The sequence below is a fragment of the Mesoplodon mirus genome (assembly GCF_964341445.2).
Source record: "Mesoplodon mirus genome assembly, chromosome: 17".
NCBI lineage: Eukaryota > Metazoa > Chordata > Mammalia > Artiodactyla > Ziphiidae > Mesoplodon > Mesoplodon mirus.
The window spans coordinates 77,741,754-77,762,297 of NC_138993.1; the positions used below are offsets into that span (position 1 = coordinate 77,741,754).

Sequence of the window (20,544 nt, forward strand, 5' to 3'; positions counted from 1 at the left end):
CGGGGCCACCCCCAGAGTTTCTGATTCAGGAAGTCAGGGGCCTGAGAATTTGCATTTTAAGTTCTCAGGTGACGCTGATGGTGCTGGTCCAGGAAGCAGAATTGGAGAAACACTTAGTAGGAAAAGTCTTTCAGTCTAGTGCCACCTTCTCCACTCGTTGACCTTGAGCAAAGTGCTAGCTCCTGTCATGGCTGGATGGACGGACAGACGGACAGAGAAGGATGGATGGGTGGGTGGGTGGATGGATGGACCCACGGACGAGGCTGCACACAGGACAGTAGAGGTAGAAGCTCTGTCATATTTCAGAGTTTTCATGTCTCCACTGAGGACTAACAACTCCTAGCTCTTTGCATGTTGAAGGAACAAATCATTGGTTTGCATCAGGACGTAAGCAGTGAGGCCGTTCACTCCTCCGGTTCAAGTTCAGCCCCGGGACCCTTGCTCTTCATCCAGACGTCTTCCTTTCTGCCCTCTCGGTCCCATCCTCCCATCTTTTACACCACCTTTAACCACAGTGCAAGAAGCTAAATCCAGCTGCTGTCCCAGCTGCTAACTCGGCCTGTTGGGGGCAGGGATGCTATCCCAGCACCATCATTCTAGTAGCACCTGAGTACATGGTGTTCACGTGTCCGACCTGTTCCCTTTAAGGACCCAGGCGTCCCACAGCCGTGTCCTCTGAAAGCCGTGATCAGTTGCAAGAAGGGAGGCTTTGTAGGGGTCCTATCGCTGAGCGCCCTAGAGAGCCCCGACAGAGGGAAGCGGACGTAGCTTTGTGCCAGGCCTGACCTGAGCCGTCTCTCTGTAGGGAACACAGACACTGTGGGGTGGCGAGGACGTGCAGGAGCCTGGCGGCCCGGGGGAGGCGCCGCTGCGGCCCCAGCCTGCCCTCGCCTGTACGGCCTGCACCCCGCGGAGTCCGCTGTGCTCTGGGTTGTTCCTAAGGGAACCGTCCGGCTCTGCGGCTGGTCGTGGTGGTCCCGCTGCCGCCCCCCTGCACTCCCGCCCCACCTGGGACAGCCTGGCTCCAGCCCAGGACGGTCACCTCCGCCCCCAGCGCGCCCACTTCTGGCGCACGGCGGGCTCTGCCCTGGTCGTGCCTGGTCCCTCGGGGATGTGCCTGCCTGGGCAGGGGGCTTCCTCCCTTCTGCGGGGCAGGGCTAGTGGTGGCTCTTCTGTGTCCAGGGTCCCTGGTGATGCCCACCCCTTCCTCCGGACCCCCGACTGGTGCCCACGCCCTGTGGTTGGCATCGCTGGGGCTGACCTGCCTTTTCTCTGCACCAGCCTGAGTCCTACAGCCAGCGAGGCGGCCCGGCCCCCCTCCCCTACCATCAGCCCTGCGAGGAGGGTGGTCACCGTTCCCCGCCCCCTCTCAGTTCTACGAGGAGGCACACACTTCCTAGGGGCTTTGCTCAGGATGATAGATGGGAGCACAGCCTGCACCTCTCAGCTCTGTAAAGTGGAAACAGTGGCTTTAATTGAAGAGCTTACATACACAGTGCAGCACGTAAGTGGTGTTGAGGGCAGCGTTTCCTGAAGTTTCATGAACGTGCCTTCTTCGTCACCCGCCCTTGCCGCTGTCCTCTGTCTTGAGACGCTTGGTGCAGCCCCGGTTTCCTCGCCAGGACTGAGCAGGGTTGTCTTTCTGATTTGCCGGGTACCGCCTCTGAGGTTCCAAAAGCACCAGGCTTTATGTCTCCTCGAGATGTGGGGACTGTTCTCTTCCTGGGGAAGTTGTGCTTTTCCTGGGTTGCTTCAGAGAGTGAACCCGCGAGATGAGGACGCAGGGGGATTTTGGGGTGAGCGTCCCCCGGCCGATCGGCAGCTGGAACCTGGATCTTTCTGCTCTGGTGGGTGGAAAACTCTGAGGATTCACTTAATATCTCTTTGTTAGGTGTTTGGTTTTTCATCTTTGGAGTTTGCTTTTTTCCCACACGTAAATAGACCAAATGTGGGCAGTTAACGAGTCAAAGAAATCGTGTGCTCCTCTATAGGACTTAAGATTTGAGCAAATGATTGTCAAAATCTTGTGTTTTAATAAAAGGAAGAATTATATTTTACCAAGTAGAAGTCAGCACGTAATTAAGAAGCTCCCTTCAGCCTCACAACCCCTTGCCCTGTGCAGAGCTGGGGCTTTGTGCTCACGGCTCGCCACACCCTGGCCTCTATTATGCATGTTATTAACTCTGCCATTTGACTAACATTCCAGTAATGAAAGGTGGGGGTTCTCCAGGAGAGTGAGGAGGAAAAGGAAGTGCCCCGGGGGAGTGGGAGCTGGCTCAGAGCGGAGGGGGCCGGGCCGATGACCCAGGCGGGGCAGGTGTGCAGAAGACACACACGGGCGAGTCCGGGGCCCAGACCCCTTTCCCCAGCTCAGGTAGGAGAGGAAGTCAAACTCTGGGGAGGAGACTTCCAAGAAAATTTAAAGTTGAAAATACAAAAGAGATGATTGTTCTTTCTCAGCTTTCGAGATAAGTGCCTCTTAACATGTCTCAATTGGGGTTTCAACAAATGCTCTGGGTTTTTGCTTTATTCCGTTATTAGTGTGAAAGAAATGAGTCCCAGCCCCAAAGCATGACCAGTTCCTCATGTTCATCATCATCTGCGTGGCTGTGGTACTTACTTCAGCAAAGGAAAGAACTGGTATCAAAATGTCACCAAATGATGGCATCTTGGACAAGATATTAGGGACGGTGAAATGCCCCCAATAGGACTTCACTTCTGTAAGGGTGCTGTGTCTTTTTTTTTTTTTTCCTGCGGTACGTGGGCCTCGCTGCTGTGGCCTCTCCCGTTGCGGAGCACAGGCTCCGGACGCGCAGGCTCAGCCGCCATGGCTCACGGGCCCAGCTGCTCCGCGGCACGTGGGATCTTCCCAGACCGGGGCACGAACCCGTGTCCCCTGCATCGGCAGGTGGACTCTCAACCACTGCGCCACCAGGGAAGCCCAAGTGCTTTGTCTTTAAGGACAAAATTTTTTACTGTTTTGATTCCTGAATCCTTAAGAAGGGGAACGTGTCACTTGATACTTAAATGATAACAAAATATGGAAAGCGGTTGAATGCACATAGATGGCAGGTCTCCGTGGTTTGTCAGTTTTATAACCTTATGCCCCCATCAGTTCTGGAGGACTAGAGTTTCTACTCTCTTCTCACCTGAAACCACACCCTTAGTGTTGACAGGTCACTCATTCCTATGGGCACTTTCATTCATTCACTCACCGGATGCTTAGGGAGCAGGACCGAGGCCGGGCGAGCAGGGCAAGCGCGCCCACCATGGGAGTGTGACGGTGACGTTCTGTCTGGACCTGGAAGCTTCGCCGGGAACAGTCCTCAGACAGAACCATCACTAAACGTGATCAGTGTTAGAACCTGAGCATTTCACGGGCTGCATGCTTGTTCCCAGCACAGGGAAGACCCTTATGTAAAATGGGGCCCAGCCACGTCCCAATCCGTGTCTTTGATTTTTGTGGGAATTCCCTGGCGGTCCAGTGGTTAGCATTCCACGATTCAACTGCAGGGGGCACAGGTCCGATCCCTGGTCAGGGAACTAAGATTGTGCATGCTGCATGGTGCAGCCAAAAAGAAAAGGAAAGAAAGAAAGATTTTTGCAAACACAGCTTAGAAAGGGCCTAAATCACCTTGTCGTCTGTTATCTGTGTTTAAAGTCATACGCCTTGGGCATCATCTCCAGATGTTGTCATGATTGGTCAGTCAGTTGTGATATATCCTTTATTTAAAGAAATTAAGCATATCATTTTAGAAGCTCGTTTTTGGGGGCTTCCCTGGTGGCGCAGTGGTTGAGAGTCTGCCTGCCGATGCAGGGGACACGGGTTCGTGCCCTGGTCCGGGAAGATCCCACGTGCCGCGGAGCAGCTGGGCCCGTGAGCCATGGCCGCTGAGCCTGCGCGTCCGGAGCCTGTGCTCCGGAACGGGAGAGGCCACAACAGTGAGAGGCCCGCCTACTGCAATAAAAAAAAAAAAAAAAAGAAGCTGGTTTTTAAGAGTAACTAGTTCCAGACTCTATAATGGCCTGTTTCTCCACACATGGTTTTATTCCTGGGTTACAGAAGCCTCCGAGTTTTAGAACCATAATGAGTCCTACAGGTTACCTTGATCACCCAGCTCCCAGAACTTTCTTTGTTAGAGGGAAGACGTGCCTGGAAATGACAGAAAGCATCCCTACTCGACGCCCCTCCTGAACATGGAACAACTTAGGAAGGACTGGCCGCGCGGCTGCCTCAGGAACCGTCACTGTATGAGACCACAGGTTGTGGCCGAGAGCAGTGCCAGGTCATGGGGCCGAGCCCGAGGAGGGCTCGTCAGGTGTGTGGCCGCCTGTGGACCTCAGTGTTCACCGGACCCGCGACCACACAACCAGAACGAATCCCCTCTCCCCCCGACCCAGTGCAACAGGGGCGCCAGGCACCGGGTCGAGGAAAAACCCAGGGAGGGATGAAGCGGACATTCGGGCCATGCTTGTCCACGCTCCGTGGGGCAGGGGCTCCTCGGGTGCAGGTGTGCTCACCGGTGCGACGGCTTCATGGGAGTCCACTGGCTCCACGTGTGAGCCATGGGCTGCCCTCTGTACACGGTGTCCCAAGAAGAGCGAGGGGCACACTTTTTGCACCTCAGTTTGGAGCGTGGCCCGAGGACCCAGCGCTGCCGCCTCTGCCCCCGCATGCATCCCGCCCCCGGAGGGTTGAATTTTCAATCACCCAGTGTCTCACTTGGCATCAGACCTGCACTGAATGACTCCCTGCTCCCCTGGCAGAATTAAAAGCTCTTTTACTGCCAAAAGCCATGCCATTTATGGAATTTCCTAGTAACTTGAGGCCACGTTGTGTGAATACACCCCTGGGTCCAGAGAAGTGAGTCCGGTTTGTGAATGGCCTTCAGCTTCCCCGGCCAGCGTCCTACCAGGAGCCCTGGCTCTCAGGACTCTTGGTGATTTTTTCACGGGGTCTTGGGGAGGAAACGCCTGCCAACTGCTGGCAAAGTCCCGCAGAGTCTCAGGATGCTCGGACACCCGAGGCTGCAAATGTGCAAGACAAAGAAACCAGCAGTTTGTGAGTGAGGCCCCAGCGCAGAGCAGACTTTTGGAAAAGGGTTTAATTAGTAACATCTTTAAAACACTTAGGTATTTGGGAGAAAGCGGATTAACCCCGGCCACTTGGTGGGAAGACTGTACTGGGTCATAAACCGTCTGCACCGGCACGCGGGGGCGAGTTCTGACTCACCGGCCCGACTCCCAGGGTTCAGGGTTCTCTGTGCGAGCTGCACACACGGGGAGGGACACAGCCCAGGGCGACGGCTCGCTGCTGGTCCCGGTCCCCCGTGGCGGCGGCGTCCGTGGGTTCGTAGGGACCACATTTCCATGTGGCTGTTCCCGAGGCGCTGCACCCTGGTTGCGGGAAGGGGCCTGTGTCCCGGACGTGCCACATCAAACGCACCACGTTTCCTCTGGGAAGCCGGTGTGAAAATGCAAGCGTGGACGGCGTCTGCTCTGGCTTGGGTGTCGTGTCAGGTCGGGTGCGCTCGTGGGAGGAGGGTGAAGCAAGGCACCGTGGTGCGGCCCTGTCACCCGGGCTCCGGGAAGGGCACCCAGGTGCTCCCCCCGCCCACCCTGCGACCTTGAGCATCTAGTAAGCGCCCGGAGCCCGGGGAGCCTCTTGTGTCACACAGTGTAATCGGCAGGGAGCTGCGTGCAGGGCTCTGCCACGCCCAGGGTGCCCGGCCCGCCGGCTGCAGCACAGGCGTCCTGGGACGGTCCTGGGCGGCCTGCTGGGGGCCTCGGTCGAGGGGCGGGCTCAGCGTCTCTCTGTGGAAAGTGTTGCTCGCCAAACAAAGCAGCGTTAGGGTTTCCTCTCCCAGAGCTGGAGCTGCAGGAGTGACAGAGGGCGGAACTGCCAGTTTATTTCAAGAGAGCCCAGGCCGCGTCCCCTAAGGCCCTCCTGCCACGTTGTTTGTTTGGACGTGAGGCTTCCTGAGCTTGGAAGGGGCTTTGGCTCTGGCGGCCCCTGAGGCTGGGAGCTCCGCCACAACTCCCCACCCCCCAAGGAAGGAAACGCCCAGGACTTGCAAGTAGACAGTGGAGCCTCGCCCACCGAGGAGCCCTTCCCTGATGAGTCCTGCGCCCTGCAGCCAGGACCCCTGTGCGCAGCTGCCCCGGTGGCCCGGTGGTGCCGGGCGGTTTGGGGACCGTGGCCTGGACGTGCACGGTAGACCCGAGGTCACCCGTGGCCTCGTCCCAGCGCAGCGTGCAGCCCGCGCCCGGCACCCCCGCTCCACGTCCCTGAGTCGGCTCGGCTTTCGAGTGAGTGTCCCCGACGGAGCCCTGCAGGGCAGCCCTCGAGTGAGCCCGTCCTGAAGACCCGCTGCCGCCGCCGCCGCCGCCGCTGTGTCCCCGTTGGGGAGACGACACGATGGCTGAGAAGGGCGCGTCCCGGGGCCTCCCCCGGCGCAGGCTCTGCCCGCTTCCCCTGCTGCAGTGCTGGAGGCGTCGGGCAGCCTCACGGTGCCCACAGCCCGGTGAGGCGGGACGGGTGGTGCTGGCCGCGGGGCGTGGGAACCAGCGCTTGGATCCCTTGGCGGGTGGGCGGCTCCCTGTATGTTTCTTTCACCGAAGAAATGTGTGCCACTCACAGGACTTTTCGGAAAGGCTGGACTAGAAAAGCCGTGTTGGGCAGCCTTGACTGAGGCTGGGCTACGGCTCCTATCTGGTTTACTTTGTCTTCTGTCCCGAGGGCCCCGGGCTTTGGCTGGGACCACAGCGGGGCAGGCGCAGTGAAGGCTCAGCCAGATGGCGCAGGACAAACCCTCGTGGGTCTCACAGAACGGTTTTCCCAGCCAACTGCCCCGGGAGTGGGACTCCACGGGGCCGACGTGGAGGGAAGAGCCCCGTCCCCCTGCTCTGTTCCTTCGGCGGGGGGCCCCTTCCTCCTTGGGGGACCTGGAGCGCGGAGGGTGGGTGCTGCCCGAGGCACACTCCGCGCGGCCGTGAGGCTGGGAGGCTGGGATCGCTTCCCAGGACAGACGCCCGTGTGTCTGCAACGTGAGGCATCAGAAACAACAGGTCAGAGCCGGACCCTCTGTGGCTCGGCCCACAGTCCTCTCCTTTTCGGGGAGGGTCGCACAGCTGCCCGGTGCTGGGGGGCACTGAGAGAGGGGGCAGGGCACCCCGACTGGACGGAGCTGCGCGCGTGGCCCCGCTGGAGCTGGACTCAGCCTCACGCTGCCGGCTCCGTGGCCGTCGTTCTGGGCTCAGCCCCGTCAGCGCCCACGACACAAGGCCTTTCACCAGGTCCGCTGACTCCTGCCCTAAACTCAGCGTGAGGGGCCATCACCAGGGGCTGCGTGGGCCCCCGCCTGGCCCGGTGCACACAGGGGTGTGAGTGCTGCGTCAGACCTTCTCCTGTCTCCCTCCCAAGCCCGCGGTGGGCTGGGCACTCCACCCGGGCGGCGGGGTCCCCGAGTAGCCTGACTGGACGAGCCCTGGCCTTGGGGATCTGCGCTGTGGCTGTTAGGGTGGCACCCAGGACCCCCAACCCCAGAAGGACTGAATTGTTGTCCTGACGCCCGGGGGGGGGGGAAGGGTGGCGCCTGAGTCTGCCCCCCACTCTCCAGGCGTGCGTCGGGGCAGTGGATCTAGGGCTCCAGGGGCCCTATGCTATGAAGTGGGGCCCCGAGGGTCCTCTCTCTATGGAGTAGGGGGTGGCTGTGACCATCAGAGATCTGGGGAAAGGGGGCCATGTGACCGGAGCAGCTTCTCTTTTCCTGGTTAGCACATTAGACGCCTTTGTTCTGTGCTCTGTCCGTCCTGTTGGTCATGAGGATCCAGAGTGGACGATGGGCAGTTAACTGCTTTGTGACACATGTGGCCCCTGGTCAGTGTGGTTCCATGCAGCCTCCACCTCCCGCTCTGTGCGTCCTCCACCTCCCGCTCCGTGCGTCTGCTCCCCACACCCCGCCCCGTCTGGCCTGGCGTTTCTGGGATCAGTCTCCTTGACCTGCAGGAGCAGTGCCCCAGCTCTCGGGTCCCCACAGCATCACTTTTTCCTGCTCCCATAGAAGCAGTCTGGCCGCAGCTTTCCTTCCTGCCTGTAAGTTTGCCCTGGTTCCTTCCTCGCAAACTCATCCATGCACATGTCTAGGTAAGGCTGGCCTCTGCGTCCCATGGACAGACCTTCCCAGGTACCTCAGCCGTTTCCCTGGGGTGAGTGTGGAGAGAAGCACCTTCAAGTTGGGGGATGAACAGAGTCAGACTTCCCGCTGCACGGTGAGGGCGCAGGAGACAGTGTGGCTGCGAGGCTGTGGCTTTCTTTGATCGCCAGAGTGGATGTTACCAGTTCATGAAGAGGAAGTCAGGGACAGCTTCCTGATCGTTGCCTCTTCCCTGTTCCTACAAGGAGCTGCCACCCTTTCGGAAGCAGAACTTCCCTCTGTGGGCCCTCGAGCAGTGGGGAGGAGTGTGCACGCTGCCCTGGGACATTTGGGACTGAGTCCCGACGAGCAGGAAAGCCAGCCGTGTCCCTCAGAACTGAAAGTTCTTTATGGGAACGTGTTCCAGGTTGTCACAGACAGTTTTGCACAGAACCAGGACTGATTTTTAAAAAAGCAGATAAACGCTCCTTAGGCGCATGGGTGAGCTGATCACTGCCAGTGAGTGCAGAATTTCCCCTTGAGCTTCCTGGCAGCTGATGCAAAAAGGGGAAATGCTTAAATGCAAGGTCACGTGCCCAAAAAAAAGGCCCTTCGGGAAGGAATTCTGGAGGAAAGCAGTCGCTTGTCTGTGTGCACTAGAGGCATTGGAACACTCAGTAGGTGACGTCTCTGGAACGTTGTCTTTCTTTTGGAAAATCGGGGCATCTGAAAATGTTGAAAACGGCACTAAATGTCGGTGAGGCCCTTTCAGAGTCGGCTGAGGCATCAGTGTGGTTCCGGCCTTTGCCTGGGCCCCTCCCCCTGCTGTCCCAGGAGAGCCTGTGTGAAGTGGGACCTGACTTGAGCCGAAGCTGTCTCAGGGCCGCGCCATCACGCTCAGGACACCAGGTCACAGGCCGCGGAGCTGCCGTTCCCGTGGGCCCGGGAGGCGGAGGCCCAGGTCTGTGCCGAGGCCAGAGGTGGGCGGCGAGGTGTCCGAGAAGCCCCGGTTTCCTTGGAGTAGCCTCAGTGGGCGCGCGTTTGGGAAAGTACAGTCAGCGCTCGGCCCTGGTGCTTTGCGTCTTTTTTCCCACCCGGGTTTTACATCGTGAAGCTGGTTTTTATCTTTGTAGGGGTTGGAGGAAGCCGCAGGCACTTACCTCGCCGCGGTTGTCACGTTTGGCTTTTTGGAGCGCGCGGCTGAGAGCTGATGGGAGCTGTAAGGACAGAGAGGACGTGCTGTTTTAGTTACAGTTTTTCTCGGAGGAGAGCCTCGCCTGGAGGTGTCTCCCTACGGGCCGTACCAAACCTGTGGGTAAGGAGACGCTTCACAGTCTGAGGAAATCTGGTGGTGGTTCGTATTTTTATTACTTTGAATTTCAGGCAACTTGGTTGAAGCCCCTCCTCTGGCCGCCTGCTCCGAGCTCCCCGGTTTCCCCAGATCCGAGGAGGACACAGAGCGGGGTGTTCAGGCATCTGGGTCTCCGTGGGGTCTCGGCCCGAGGAGCCCTGGGACTGCAGGCCCACCCGCCAGCCGCCTGCCCCAGCCCCGTGGTCTGCGCGGCCTGGGTTCCATCCACCGCGCAACAGGGAGCCTCGCTGGCACCTGCTGGTTGGGGTTTGGGGACTCTGCCCACCTTCGTCTCTGAGCACTGGGTGAGGGGAGCCTTCCCGTCGTCCCCATGGTGGGCAGGGCAGGGCCACCGTGGCAGCCGGGCGGCACAAGCGTTCTCTGGGCTCTGAAGGGGGGTCCCCAGGTGGGGCCGCTGCTTCACGCCCGCACGGCTTAGAGACGCACACCTTGAATGGAAGTCCGGGAAGAGACAAGAGGGGCCTTGGGTGCGGTGCCTGTGTCCCCACTCCCTCACCTTCCTGAGACAAGTGTGGCCGCCCTCCTCTTTGTCCCTGGCCTTCATCAGATGGAACGGAACGGTATCGTCTGATTAGCACCTCCGGTGAGTCCCGGGCGGAGCGGAGCGCGTCCCTGCTGGAGGGCGCAGATGTCTCGCCCGGGAGGTGTCTGTCCCTCGCCCGCGGAGGTGTCCCTTGTGCCTGGAACTGAGGCTGGGACAGCTGCACGGCCCGATCCTGTGTGTAAACACGCGGGGCGGGGTGAGGAAGCGTTGGCCAGCGGGCGGGTAGCCGCCCTGTGATGGTGCGTCCTGGCTGCAGCTGGTCGCCGGCAGATTCTAGGGAGCGAAGCTCAGCGGGCGGGAGCTGCCGGGGAGCGGCGGGCCCTAGGCCACGGGAGACGGGCGGCTGCCCACACCTCCTTGGAGGAGATGAGAAGCTATACGTTTACTCCGACTGGTGCTCCTGGCTGCTCTCTGTAGCTGAGGGTGAGTCCTTTGGGGTCACTCACCGGAGGCGTGAGGGGACAGGGCAGGGACCCGGCCGTTGTGGCAGTGGCTTTGCAGTATGGACATGGCCCGTGCAGGTTTCTTGTGTCGACAAGGGAGGGTGTCTGGGTGGGTCACGTGCACCCTGCATCCCCTTGGCATTCGGAACAGCTCGGGGATGGGGTGTGAGCCCTTCACCCAGTTATCGTTAGATGACCCTCCCTTTAGCTAAAAGCGTACGCTCTGCCAGTCCAAGCCTGGTGCACCCAGCTCCACACCCGTCAGAGCTGCAGCCGGACCTCCTTCAAGCGCCCTTGAAGGACGAAGGTCCACGCAAAACGCAGAACAGAACAAAGACGTTAGCTACGCAGTACCGACGAGCCCATGACAGAGAGGCACAAGCAGGTGACTCACTTGGACGTCAGCCGCTGGTACGTCCAAGTGCGGTTCAGTGACAGAGCTGCTTTGTGGTGGCCTTCCGGGGAGCTGCGAGTGCTGGCGAATCCCCCTGGGCCGTCCCGGCAGGACCCGGGCCACGCGCTGGCCATCGGGCCTCCTCTGGGCTGAGTCCCGTCCTCTCTGTGGGAGGCACCCTGGGGTCGCCATGACCAGGGCTCGGATTTAAAGCTTTGCAGCGTCACTGTCTCATGTGAATGTCACCCACTTTACAGACGGGGAGGGCCAGGTAGCAGTTGTCAGAAATAGCATCGCTTGTCCTGGACGGTCGTCCAGAGTGACAGCCGAGAACAGCCTCTCGGTCCAGTTGGCCCCGTGGCCCCGAGCTCCAGACTCCGAAGGTCACAGCTTCGAGAACAGTTTGTGTACCGAAGCTCATGTCTGGTCACTGGGTGACCTGACCTCGGTGGGTCGCTCTTACCACGCGCCTCTCTGGGCTGCGGCCCCCGGCCCTTCCCCAGAGGACAGTGGGAACAGGACGGCCGAGGGGCTGCCTATTCTAGGGGCACAGGCCTGGGGGGCCACCGGGTCTCTACCTGGGTCTCATGTGGGCGGGATGGAGTCTCTCTCCTCCCGCCCCTTCCAGCACTTTCTGGAAACACCTTTGGCACCGAGGGGTGGACACTGCAGCCCCCGGGCAGGGTGGGAGTGCCCAGGACGCAGCCCAGGTCCTCCTGAGCCCGCCAGGCATGAAGTTAATCTGGGCAGTGCAGTTTCTGTTTTGATTCTCCGGCTTCTTCACTTTTGTTGCATGTCCAGGTTCCCCTCGGAGCTGCTGTTCACGACAGTAGCATCGACAGAGCGGGTGCCCTTCTCCCCACATTTGGCTGAAAATACTCAGCTGGTGAATTAAAATTAAGTCAGAGCGGCGATGGGGAAGTGGAACTCGAGCTCCTGGGACCTCAGCGTCTCATGTGGCCCTGAGTCTCAGAAAGCTCAGCTTCCGCCCCGAAGAGCAGAGGCCCGGGGAGGCGGGCTGGGGGCGTATCCCCACCAGCAGCAGGTGTCGCTCCGAGCTGCTGCCCAGTGCAGGTGCACGTCAGACCCGGACGTGGAGGAGGGAGAACGTCCGCCACGAGGGCAGAGGCGCCATCGGGACAGCCGTCAGGTGGGGCACGCCCAGCCCGAGGCGCCCCGAGGGCCGCGGGCGTTGGGCCCGTCTGTGTCTCGAGGGGCTTTGGGGAGTGAACCGAGGGTGGGAAGCTTCCCCGGGGAGGCGTGCCCGGTGCGGTCCTGCTGGCGCTGCCCTGTTTGCTGTGATTCCCGGGAAGCGTGAGTAATATCGGCAAACGGCCTGGCAGCTCAAAGGCTGTTTGCTGTGTGGGCGTGGCTGCTTCGCACCGGGGCGCGAGATGCTTTTTATGTGCTTTATCTGCTGTGCTGGCGTTTCTTTCTCCAGAGTGGTGAGGGGGGCAGAAGAGGCTCGGTACCTGTGGGCTGCGGTTCTGCGATGTAAAACCACGCGCCTAAAACGTACACATAGCAAGAAGGAAAAGCGGTGGGGCCTCCTGCTTCACCTGCGTCTCTGCCGGTGGCCCCAGGAGGGAAGAGGGTTCCGAGCCCCCGGCCCACCGCAGGAGCCTCCCCTCGGGTCTGCCTGGCTCACCTGAGGGCGGGGGCCCCTCTGCATGCTGCCCCCCGGCCCTGGGGCACCCGAGCTGGCTGGGCAGCAGCAGAGATCGCCCCTCCCTGGCAGGCTGGTGCGGGGCGTGTGGGGCCAGTGAGCCTGACGGAACAGGAGGGGGACGCTGCAGCCCCTTCCGTCCGGTCCCTGCCCCTCCGCAGGCCCGGGGCAGGGCCAGGACGCTCCCTCAGGCCCCCGGTGCCCCTGGCCAGGCGCCCGCGCAGGCTCCGTCCTGTCTTCTAGAGGGTCCGGCCCCCATGCTCCTCCCCCGAGACCGCCTGTTTCCACCCCCCCAACCCCCCCGCCATGAATCAGGCATCTCTTCTGAGCCCAAACCAGTTGGCCCAGCGTCTAAGTCATGTTTAGTTACGTCCGGGAGCACAAAGGTAAATGGTGTTTTAAAATAAAACATGTTGGCTTCAGAGAGCTTTTCTTTTTTTAACATCTTTATTGGAGTCTAATTGCTTTACAATGGTGTGTTAGTTGCTGCTGTATAACAAAGTGAGTCAGCTATACATATACATATGTTCCCATATCTCTTCCCTCTTGCGTCTCCCTCCCACCCTCCCTACCCCACCCCTCTAGCTGGTCACAAAGCACCGAGCTGATCTCCCTGTGCTATGCAGCTGCTTCCCACTAGCTATCTCTTTTACATTTGGTAGTGTATATATGTCCACGCCACTCTCTCACTTTGTCCCAGCTTACCCTTCCCCGTCCCCGTGTCCTCAAGTCCATTCTCTACATCTCCGTCTTTATTCCTATCCTGCCCCTAGGTCATCAGAACCTTTTTGTTTGTTTGTTTTTTAGATTCCATATATATGTGTTAGCATACGGTATTTGTTTTCCTCTTTCTGACTTACTTCACTCTGTATGACAGACTCTAGGTCCATCCACCTCACTACAGATAACTCAATTTCGTTTCTTTTTATGGCTGAGTAATATTCCATTGTATATATGTGCCACACCTTCTTTATCCATTCACCTGTTGATGGACATTTAGGTTGCTTCCATGTCCTGGCTATTGTAAATAGAGCTGCAGTGAACATTTTGGTACATGACTCTTTTTGAATTATGTTTTTTTCAGGGTGTATGCCCAGTAGTGGGATTGCTGGGTCATATGGTAATTCTGTTTTTAGTTTTTTAAGGAACCTCCATACTGTTCTCCATAGTGGCTGTATCCATTTATATTCCCACCAACAGTGCAGGAGGGTTCCCTTTCCTCCACACTCTCTCCAGCATTTATTGTTTGTAGATTTTTAAAAATTAATTAATTTATTCATTTATTTATTTTGGCTGCATTGGGTCTCCGTTGCTGTGCACGGGCTGTGTCTCCAGTTACAACGAGTGGGTGCCACTCCTCGTTCAGGTGCGCAGGCTTCTCATTGCGATGGCCTCTCCTGTTGTGGAGCATGGGCTCTAGGCGCACGGGCTCAGCAGCTGTGCCACATGGGCTCAGTAGTTGTGGCTCATGGGCTCTAGAGTGCAGGCTCAACAGCTGAGGGCACACGGGCTCAGTTGCTCCGCGGCATGTGGGATCCTCGCGGACCAGGGCTCGAACCCATGTCCCCTGCATTGGCAGGCGGATTCTTAACCACTGTGCCACCAGGGAAGTCCCTGTTGTTTGTAGATTTTTTGATGATGGCCATTCTGACCGTTGTGAGGTGATACCTCATTGTGGTTTTGATTTGCATTACTCTAATGATCAGTGATGTTGAGCATCCTTTCAGGTGTTTGTAGGATATCTATCTGTATATCTTCTTTGGAAAAATGTCTGTTTAGGTCTTCCGCCCATTTTTGGATTGGGTTGTTTGTTTTTTTGATATTGAGCTGCATAAGCTGCTTGTAAATTTTGGAGATTAATCCTTTGTCAGTTGCTTCATTTGCAAATATTTTCTCCCATTCTGAGGATTGTCTTTTCATCTTGTTTATGGTTTCCTTTGAGGTACAAAAGCTTTGAAGTTTCATTAGGTCCCATTTGTTTATTTTTGTTTTTATTTCCATTTCTCTAGGCGGTGGGTCAAAAAGGATCTTGCTGTGATTTATGTGATAGAGTGTTCTGCCTATGTTTTCCTCTAAGAGTTTTATAGTGTCTGACCTTACCATTTAGGTCTTTAGTCCATTTTGAGTTTATCTTTGTGTATGGTGTTAGGAAGTATTCTAATTTCATTCTTTTACATGTAGCTGTCCTGTTTTCCCAGCACGACTTATTGAAGAGGCTGTCTTTTCTCCATCATATATTCTTGCCTCCTTCATCAAAGATAAGGTGACCATATGTGCGTGGGATTATCTCTGGGCCTTCCATCCAGTTCCATTGATCTATATTTCTGTTTTTGTGACAGTACCATACTGTCTTGATTACTGTAGCTTTGTAGTATAGTCTGAAGTCCAGGAGCCTGCTTCCTCCAGCTCTGTTTTTCTTTCTCAAGATTGCTTAGGCTATTCGGGGTCTTTTGTGTTTCCATACTAATAGTGAAATTTTTTGTTCTAGTTCTGTGAAAAATGCCATTGGTGGTTTGATAGGGATTGTATTGACTCTGTAGATTGCTTTGGGTAGTATAGTCATTTTCACAATGTTGATTCTTCCAATCCAAAAACATGGTCTATCTCTCCATCTGTTTGTATCATCTTTAATTTCTTTCATCAGTGTCTTACAGTTTTCTGCATACAGGTCTTTTGTCTCCTTAGGTAGGTTTATTCCTAGGTATTTTATTCTTTTTGTTGCAATGGTAAATGGGAGTGTTTTCTTAATTTCTGTTTCAGATTTTTCATCGTCAGTGTATAGGAACGCAAGAGATTTCTGTGCATTAATTTTGTATCCTGCAACTTTACCAAATTCATTGATTAGCTCTAGTAGTTTTCTGGTAGCATCTTTAGGATTCTCTGCATGTAGTATCATGTCATCTGCAAACAATGACAGCTTTACTTCTTCTTTTCCGATTTGGATTCCTTTTATTTCTTTTTCTTTTCTGATTGCTGTGGCTGAAACTTCCAAAACTATGTTGAATAACAGTGGTGAGAGTGGACAACCTTGTCTTGTTCCTGATCTTAGAGGAAATTGTTTCAGTTTTTCACCATTGAAAACAATGCTGGCTGTGGGTTTGTCATATATGGCCTTTATTATGTTGAGGTAGGTTCCCTCTGTGCCTACTTTCTGCAGGGTTTTTTTTTTTATCATAAATGGGTGTTGAATTTTGTTGAAAGCTTTTTCTGCATCTATTGAGATGATCATATGGTTCTTCTCCTTCAATTTGTTAATATGGTGTATCACATTGATTGATTAGCATATACTGAAGAATCCTTGCATTCCTGGGATAAACCCCACTTGATCGTGGTGTATGATCCCATTAATGTGCTCTTGGATTCTGTTTGCTAGTATTTTGTTGAGGATTTTTGCATCTAATTTCATCAGTGATATTGGCCTGTAGTTTTATTTTTTTGTAGTATCTTTGCCTGGTTTTGGTTTCAGGGTGATGGTGGCCTCGTAGAATGAGTTTGGGAGTGTTCCTTCCTCTGCAGTTTCTTGGAAAAGTTTGAGAAGGATGGGTGTTAGCGCTTCTCTAAATGTTTGATAGAATTCACCTGTGAAGCCTTCTGGTCTTGGGCTTTTGTTTGTTGGAAGATTTTTTTTTTTTTTTTTTGCTGTATGCGGGACTCTCACTGTTGTGGCCTCTCCCGTTGCGGAGCACAGGCTCCGGACGCACAGGCTCAGCGGCCATGGCTCACGGGCCCAGCCGCTCCGCGGCATGTGGGATCTTCCCAGACTGGGGCATGAACCCGTGTCCCCTACATCGGCAGGCGGACTCTCAACCACTGCGCCACCAGGGAAGCCCTTGTTGGAAGATTTTTTATCACAGTTTCAATTTCAGTGCTTGTGATTCATCTGTTCATATTTTCTATTTCTTCCTGCTTCAGTCTTGGAAGGTTATACCTTTCTAAGAATTTGTCCATTTCTTCCAGGTTGTCCATTTTATTGGAATAGAGTTGCTTGTAGTAATCGCTCTTGATCCTTTGTATTTCTGCAGTGTCAGTTGTTACTTCTCCTTTTTCATTTCTAATTCTGTTGATTGGAGTCTTCTTCCTTTTTTTCTTGATGAGTCTGGCTAAGGGTTTATCAATTTTGTTTATCTTCTCAGAGAACCAGCTTTTAGTTTTATTGATCTTTGCTATTGTTTCCTTCATGTCTTTTTCATTTATTTCTGATCTGATCTTTATGATTTCTTTCCTTCTGCTAACCTCAGGGTTTTTTTGTTCTTCTTTCTCTAAGTGCTTTATGTGTAAAGTTAGATTGTTTAGTTGAGATTTTTCTTGTTTCTTGAGGTAGGTTTTAAAAATAAAAAAACAGTTTTCTAAAGTGCCCTCAGTGGCCACCCCAGGACCAAGGCCCTCCCGCTGCCCTGCATGGCGGCAGAGTTGTGAGCCAACCCGACGGCATCTGTGCCACGATTTCCCAAGTCTCCTGCGACGGGAAGCTTGTTTTGGAAACAGCTTTAAACGAGTCATGACATCTGCCCCTCCTGAGGGATCTTCCTGTTGCCCCATCTGTCTCCTCCATCCGTTGTCCCCACTCTTGGGACCATCTTCCCCAGATGTGGATCTGGTGGGCCCGTGGGTGTCCCCATCTGGTGCCCCCTCGGTTCTCCTAAGCACCCTGCCCGGCAGCACCGCCCACGTGCTGTTTTCACTTCTGGGCTCTCGTTCGCGAGCCTCCTGCCTGGGATCTGAGCTGCCACCCCCTCGAAACTTTCAGCCCTTCAGGCACACGCAGCACTGGCTCAGGCTGGCCTGCACCCCACATCCCGGATGAGGGCCGCCTTCCTCTGTGCCCTATGGCCAGGGTCCTGCCACCCTGTGAACGGAGGGGATTGTGAGCCCCGGAGGGTGGGTCACCTTGTCCCGACCTCTCCCTTAAGGAAACTGAGACCAGCTAGGCGGTCGGATTGAGAATCCAGAATTCCCGAGACCACCGTGGTCCAGCCCAGAAAAGCCTGTGTCACCTCTCCACGCAGTCCTAAATCCCACAACAAAAGCCCCTTTGTGCTTTCCAGGTGCGGGAGAGAATGCTGCTGCCTTTCCTCTGGGGACAGGAAGGGCCCAGTAAGTCAGGCGTCCCTCCGAGCCCAGGACACCTGCCGTCCACTGGCTGAGCCCCCAGGGTGTCCCGGAGCCACGGGTGTTGTGGACCCACGGGTGTCCAGTGGACGGACACAGCCTCGCCCTCACGCAGTGGCCCTGTATTAGCCTCAGGCCCAGCTGTGTTTGCTCTCTGCCCTGCGTCTGCTCCTCACAGCCGCCGCAGTTACTGGGCTTGTGACAGACATTGTAGATCTAGCAGGCGGGGCCTGGCCCCCACCCGGTCCTTCTGTCCAGGTCGCAGCTTGTGTAGAACAAATGGAACATTGTTCCCGCTGCCCTGGAGGGTGGGGAGTGATGGGTGCAGATGAACACTCGTCCCAGCCCCACCCGGAAGGCAGGCGATAGTATCTGCAGCTCTTGTGTCTTTTTTCCAACGGGGCAGGAGAGTCTTCCTGTTTAGCTCATGGAGGTGGGCGGGGGCCGCCCAGCCCTGCTCACAGCCCTGCGGGTGGCACATCTGCTCTGCGGCCCGCGGGAGGGGGTCCTGAGCCCCTCATGCTGCCTTCCACCCGAGTGGTTGGGTGTCGCTGGCTTCCGCTGGCCTCACTTCTGTCCGTCTTTCAGTCCTCGGTTCCTGTAGTCATCACGAGAGACTTCAGGGCACCCCCAGTATGACCCCCATGCACGGTCACTGTGCAGTGTGAAGCACACAAGCCAGAATAAAAGTGAGGACTAAGCACTTCCCACAGCCCTCTCTGGTCCCGCTGTGGGCAGTCCTAAAACGTCAGGGCTCATCCCTGCTGTGATTGGGAAAGGAAAGCATACGTGCCAGAACACGGGATGCAGACATGCAGTAAAACGCAGCATCGAGTGGTGAGCAGGGGGGGCGTGGCATAGAGCTGGGCGGGTGGGGAGGCCGGGCCGGGGCCCTGTGGGACGCGCGTCCGGTGTATGCTGTCCTGGAGGGTGACTGGGCACCAGAATCGGGTTGTAGTCAGATGGAAGGGAAGCCAGAGAGACAGAGAAGCGGCCTGGCTCTGCCGCAGCCGGGCTGGGGGCGGATGGATCGCCTTTGATGCCGCGGGGATACGTTCGGCCGTGATCTTACATGTCCCATCTCGGGCCGCCCACGAAAGGTGGTCAGAGCCCCCGGTGCCCTTGGCACTTGAACCCCACAGGCAAAGGTCAGACAGACAGAGCCGCATCCAGGTGCGTGTCCCCGCCAGCCTTGATCCCCCCATGGCAAGAAGCGCGGGTCGGAGGTGTGCGTGCTCAGAGCCGGCAGGGCGCCTGGTCTGGAGATCCTGGCCGCAGGGGAGGCCCAGGGCACGGAGGGGTGGCCGTCAGCCGAGTGGTCCCAGCTGCAACAGCGACAGGCGCGCTCCCTTCCCCAAAGGGGCCGGGAGACTCTGAGCACAGCCGCGTGGCGCCCTCCCGTGAGTCTGCTGCCGGACCGCGAGCCCACGTCCCCTTCCTCTCGGGCTTGCCGTGAACTCGGGGCTGGGAGGGCGTAAGTCATCTTGGGTTGAGGATGAAGAATAGACAGCCCTTCCGAGGGTCCGGTGCACGTGGACAGTGCTGAGGACCAGCGTGGGGTGCCCGTGGAGGGTGGGCAGTCTCCACCCGCCTTCCCAGGAGACTAGTCCAGCCGCCAGACAAAGGCAGAATCACCGGAAGGCCTCAGGGGCGGGTAAAGGAATCGGGGAAGGAGCTGCGTGCCTGGAGCCTGGGGCCAGGGCTAGACCCCCGTTAGACCCTGAGCCAGGACGTGGGACCGGGGTATGGGTGGGGGTGGTCGTCTTCCGGGAGTGCTGGTTTAAGGCTGGAGGGCGCCAGCTGCAGACTCGCTAGCTGGATGCGTGGACCACGGAGGTTGCCTGGGGACGAGCTGCCTGCGAGCCCTCTGCCCGGCGGCCACCCACCCTCCTTGCGGGTCCCGCACACATGGTGGCACGTGTCCTGGGGCGGGGTCCCTGCACACCTTCCTACGTTCTCACTGCTGCAGCCACGGCTGGAGCCCGTGCGGAAGCCGGGGGGTGCGGATGGCCGGCCGCGAGGACCGCCGCTCAGGCCAGCTGCTCGGGGCCTGCCCGTCGCTCCAAGAAGGCTGCTGCTTATCCTGTGACTGTGGATGACCTTGGGGGCAGGGATGATGCATTCAGCTTAGGAGAGCCGGGTGGACGGGGCTGCGGGAGACAAGAAACAGGGCGGAGCCCCGGGAGCACCTTAATCTAAGGAGCAGCAGCTGAGGGTGGGAAGGACCCGGGCTGCAAGGATCACGGGGCCTTAGAAGGACAGTGAGGACACGAGAGGGGGACAGTGAGGGGGACAGTGAGGTCAGGGAGGGGAACAGTGAGGACACAAGAGGGGGACAGGGAGGGGGACAGGGAGGTCAGGGAGGGGGTCAGGGAGGGGGACAGCGAGGACACGAGAGGGGGACAGGGAGAGGGACAGCGAGGGGGACAGCGAGGTCAGGGAGGGGGACAGTGAGGTCAGGGAGGGGGACAGGGAGGGGGACAGTGAGGACACAAGAGGGGGACAGGGAGGGGGACAGTGAGGACACGAGAGGGGGACAGGGAGGGGGACAGTGAGGACACGAGAGGGGGACAGGGAGGGGGACAGTGAGGTCAGGGAGGGGGACAGTGAGGTCAGGGAGGGGACGTGGAGGGGACAGGGGCCAACTGGGCCTGGGAGCCTGGAGAGGACTGAGTAGCCGCTGTGTCCAATTTCCCTGCTGCCTGAGGCTTTGCTGATCAGGGACACCTGCCTCACAGGTTGCCATGACAATGAAACAGGACCAGGTGGCAAGGGTGGCCTCGGCAAACAAGGGCGCGCCTGTGAGTGAGGGATGGTCCCTCCCACATTATCACCAGTGGGTGTGGCTGGAGAGGGTGGCGGCTTGGTCCTGATTTCTGCG

At 57.2% G+C, this 20,544-nt stretch overlaps 1 protein-coding gene across 6 annotated transcripts in view; it reads left to right on the forward strand.

Annotated features, from left to right (window-relative positions):
• MCF2L (MCF.2 cell line derived transforming sequence like) overlaps positions 1 to 20,544 on the forward strand; it is a gene marked incomplete at its 5' end in the record, with an annotated part of 121,080 nt that overhangs the window by 36,136 nt on the left and 64,400 nt on the right. For 2 of the 6 annotated variants that reach the window (XM_082602417.1, XM_082602410.1), the window contains one exon: positions 6,163 to 6,524. The exons of 3 other annotated variants lie outside the window; for them this stretch is intronic. In XM_082602417.1, coding sequence (XP_082458543.1) covers positions 6,419 to 6,524 — 106 coding nt within the window. Of the gene's footprint in view, positions 1 to 6,162; positions 6,525 to 20,544 lie in introns of those variants that run through there. One more of the 6 variants, XM_082602409.1, reaches the window with a different exon arrangement.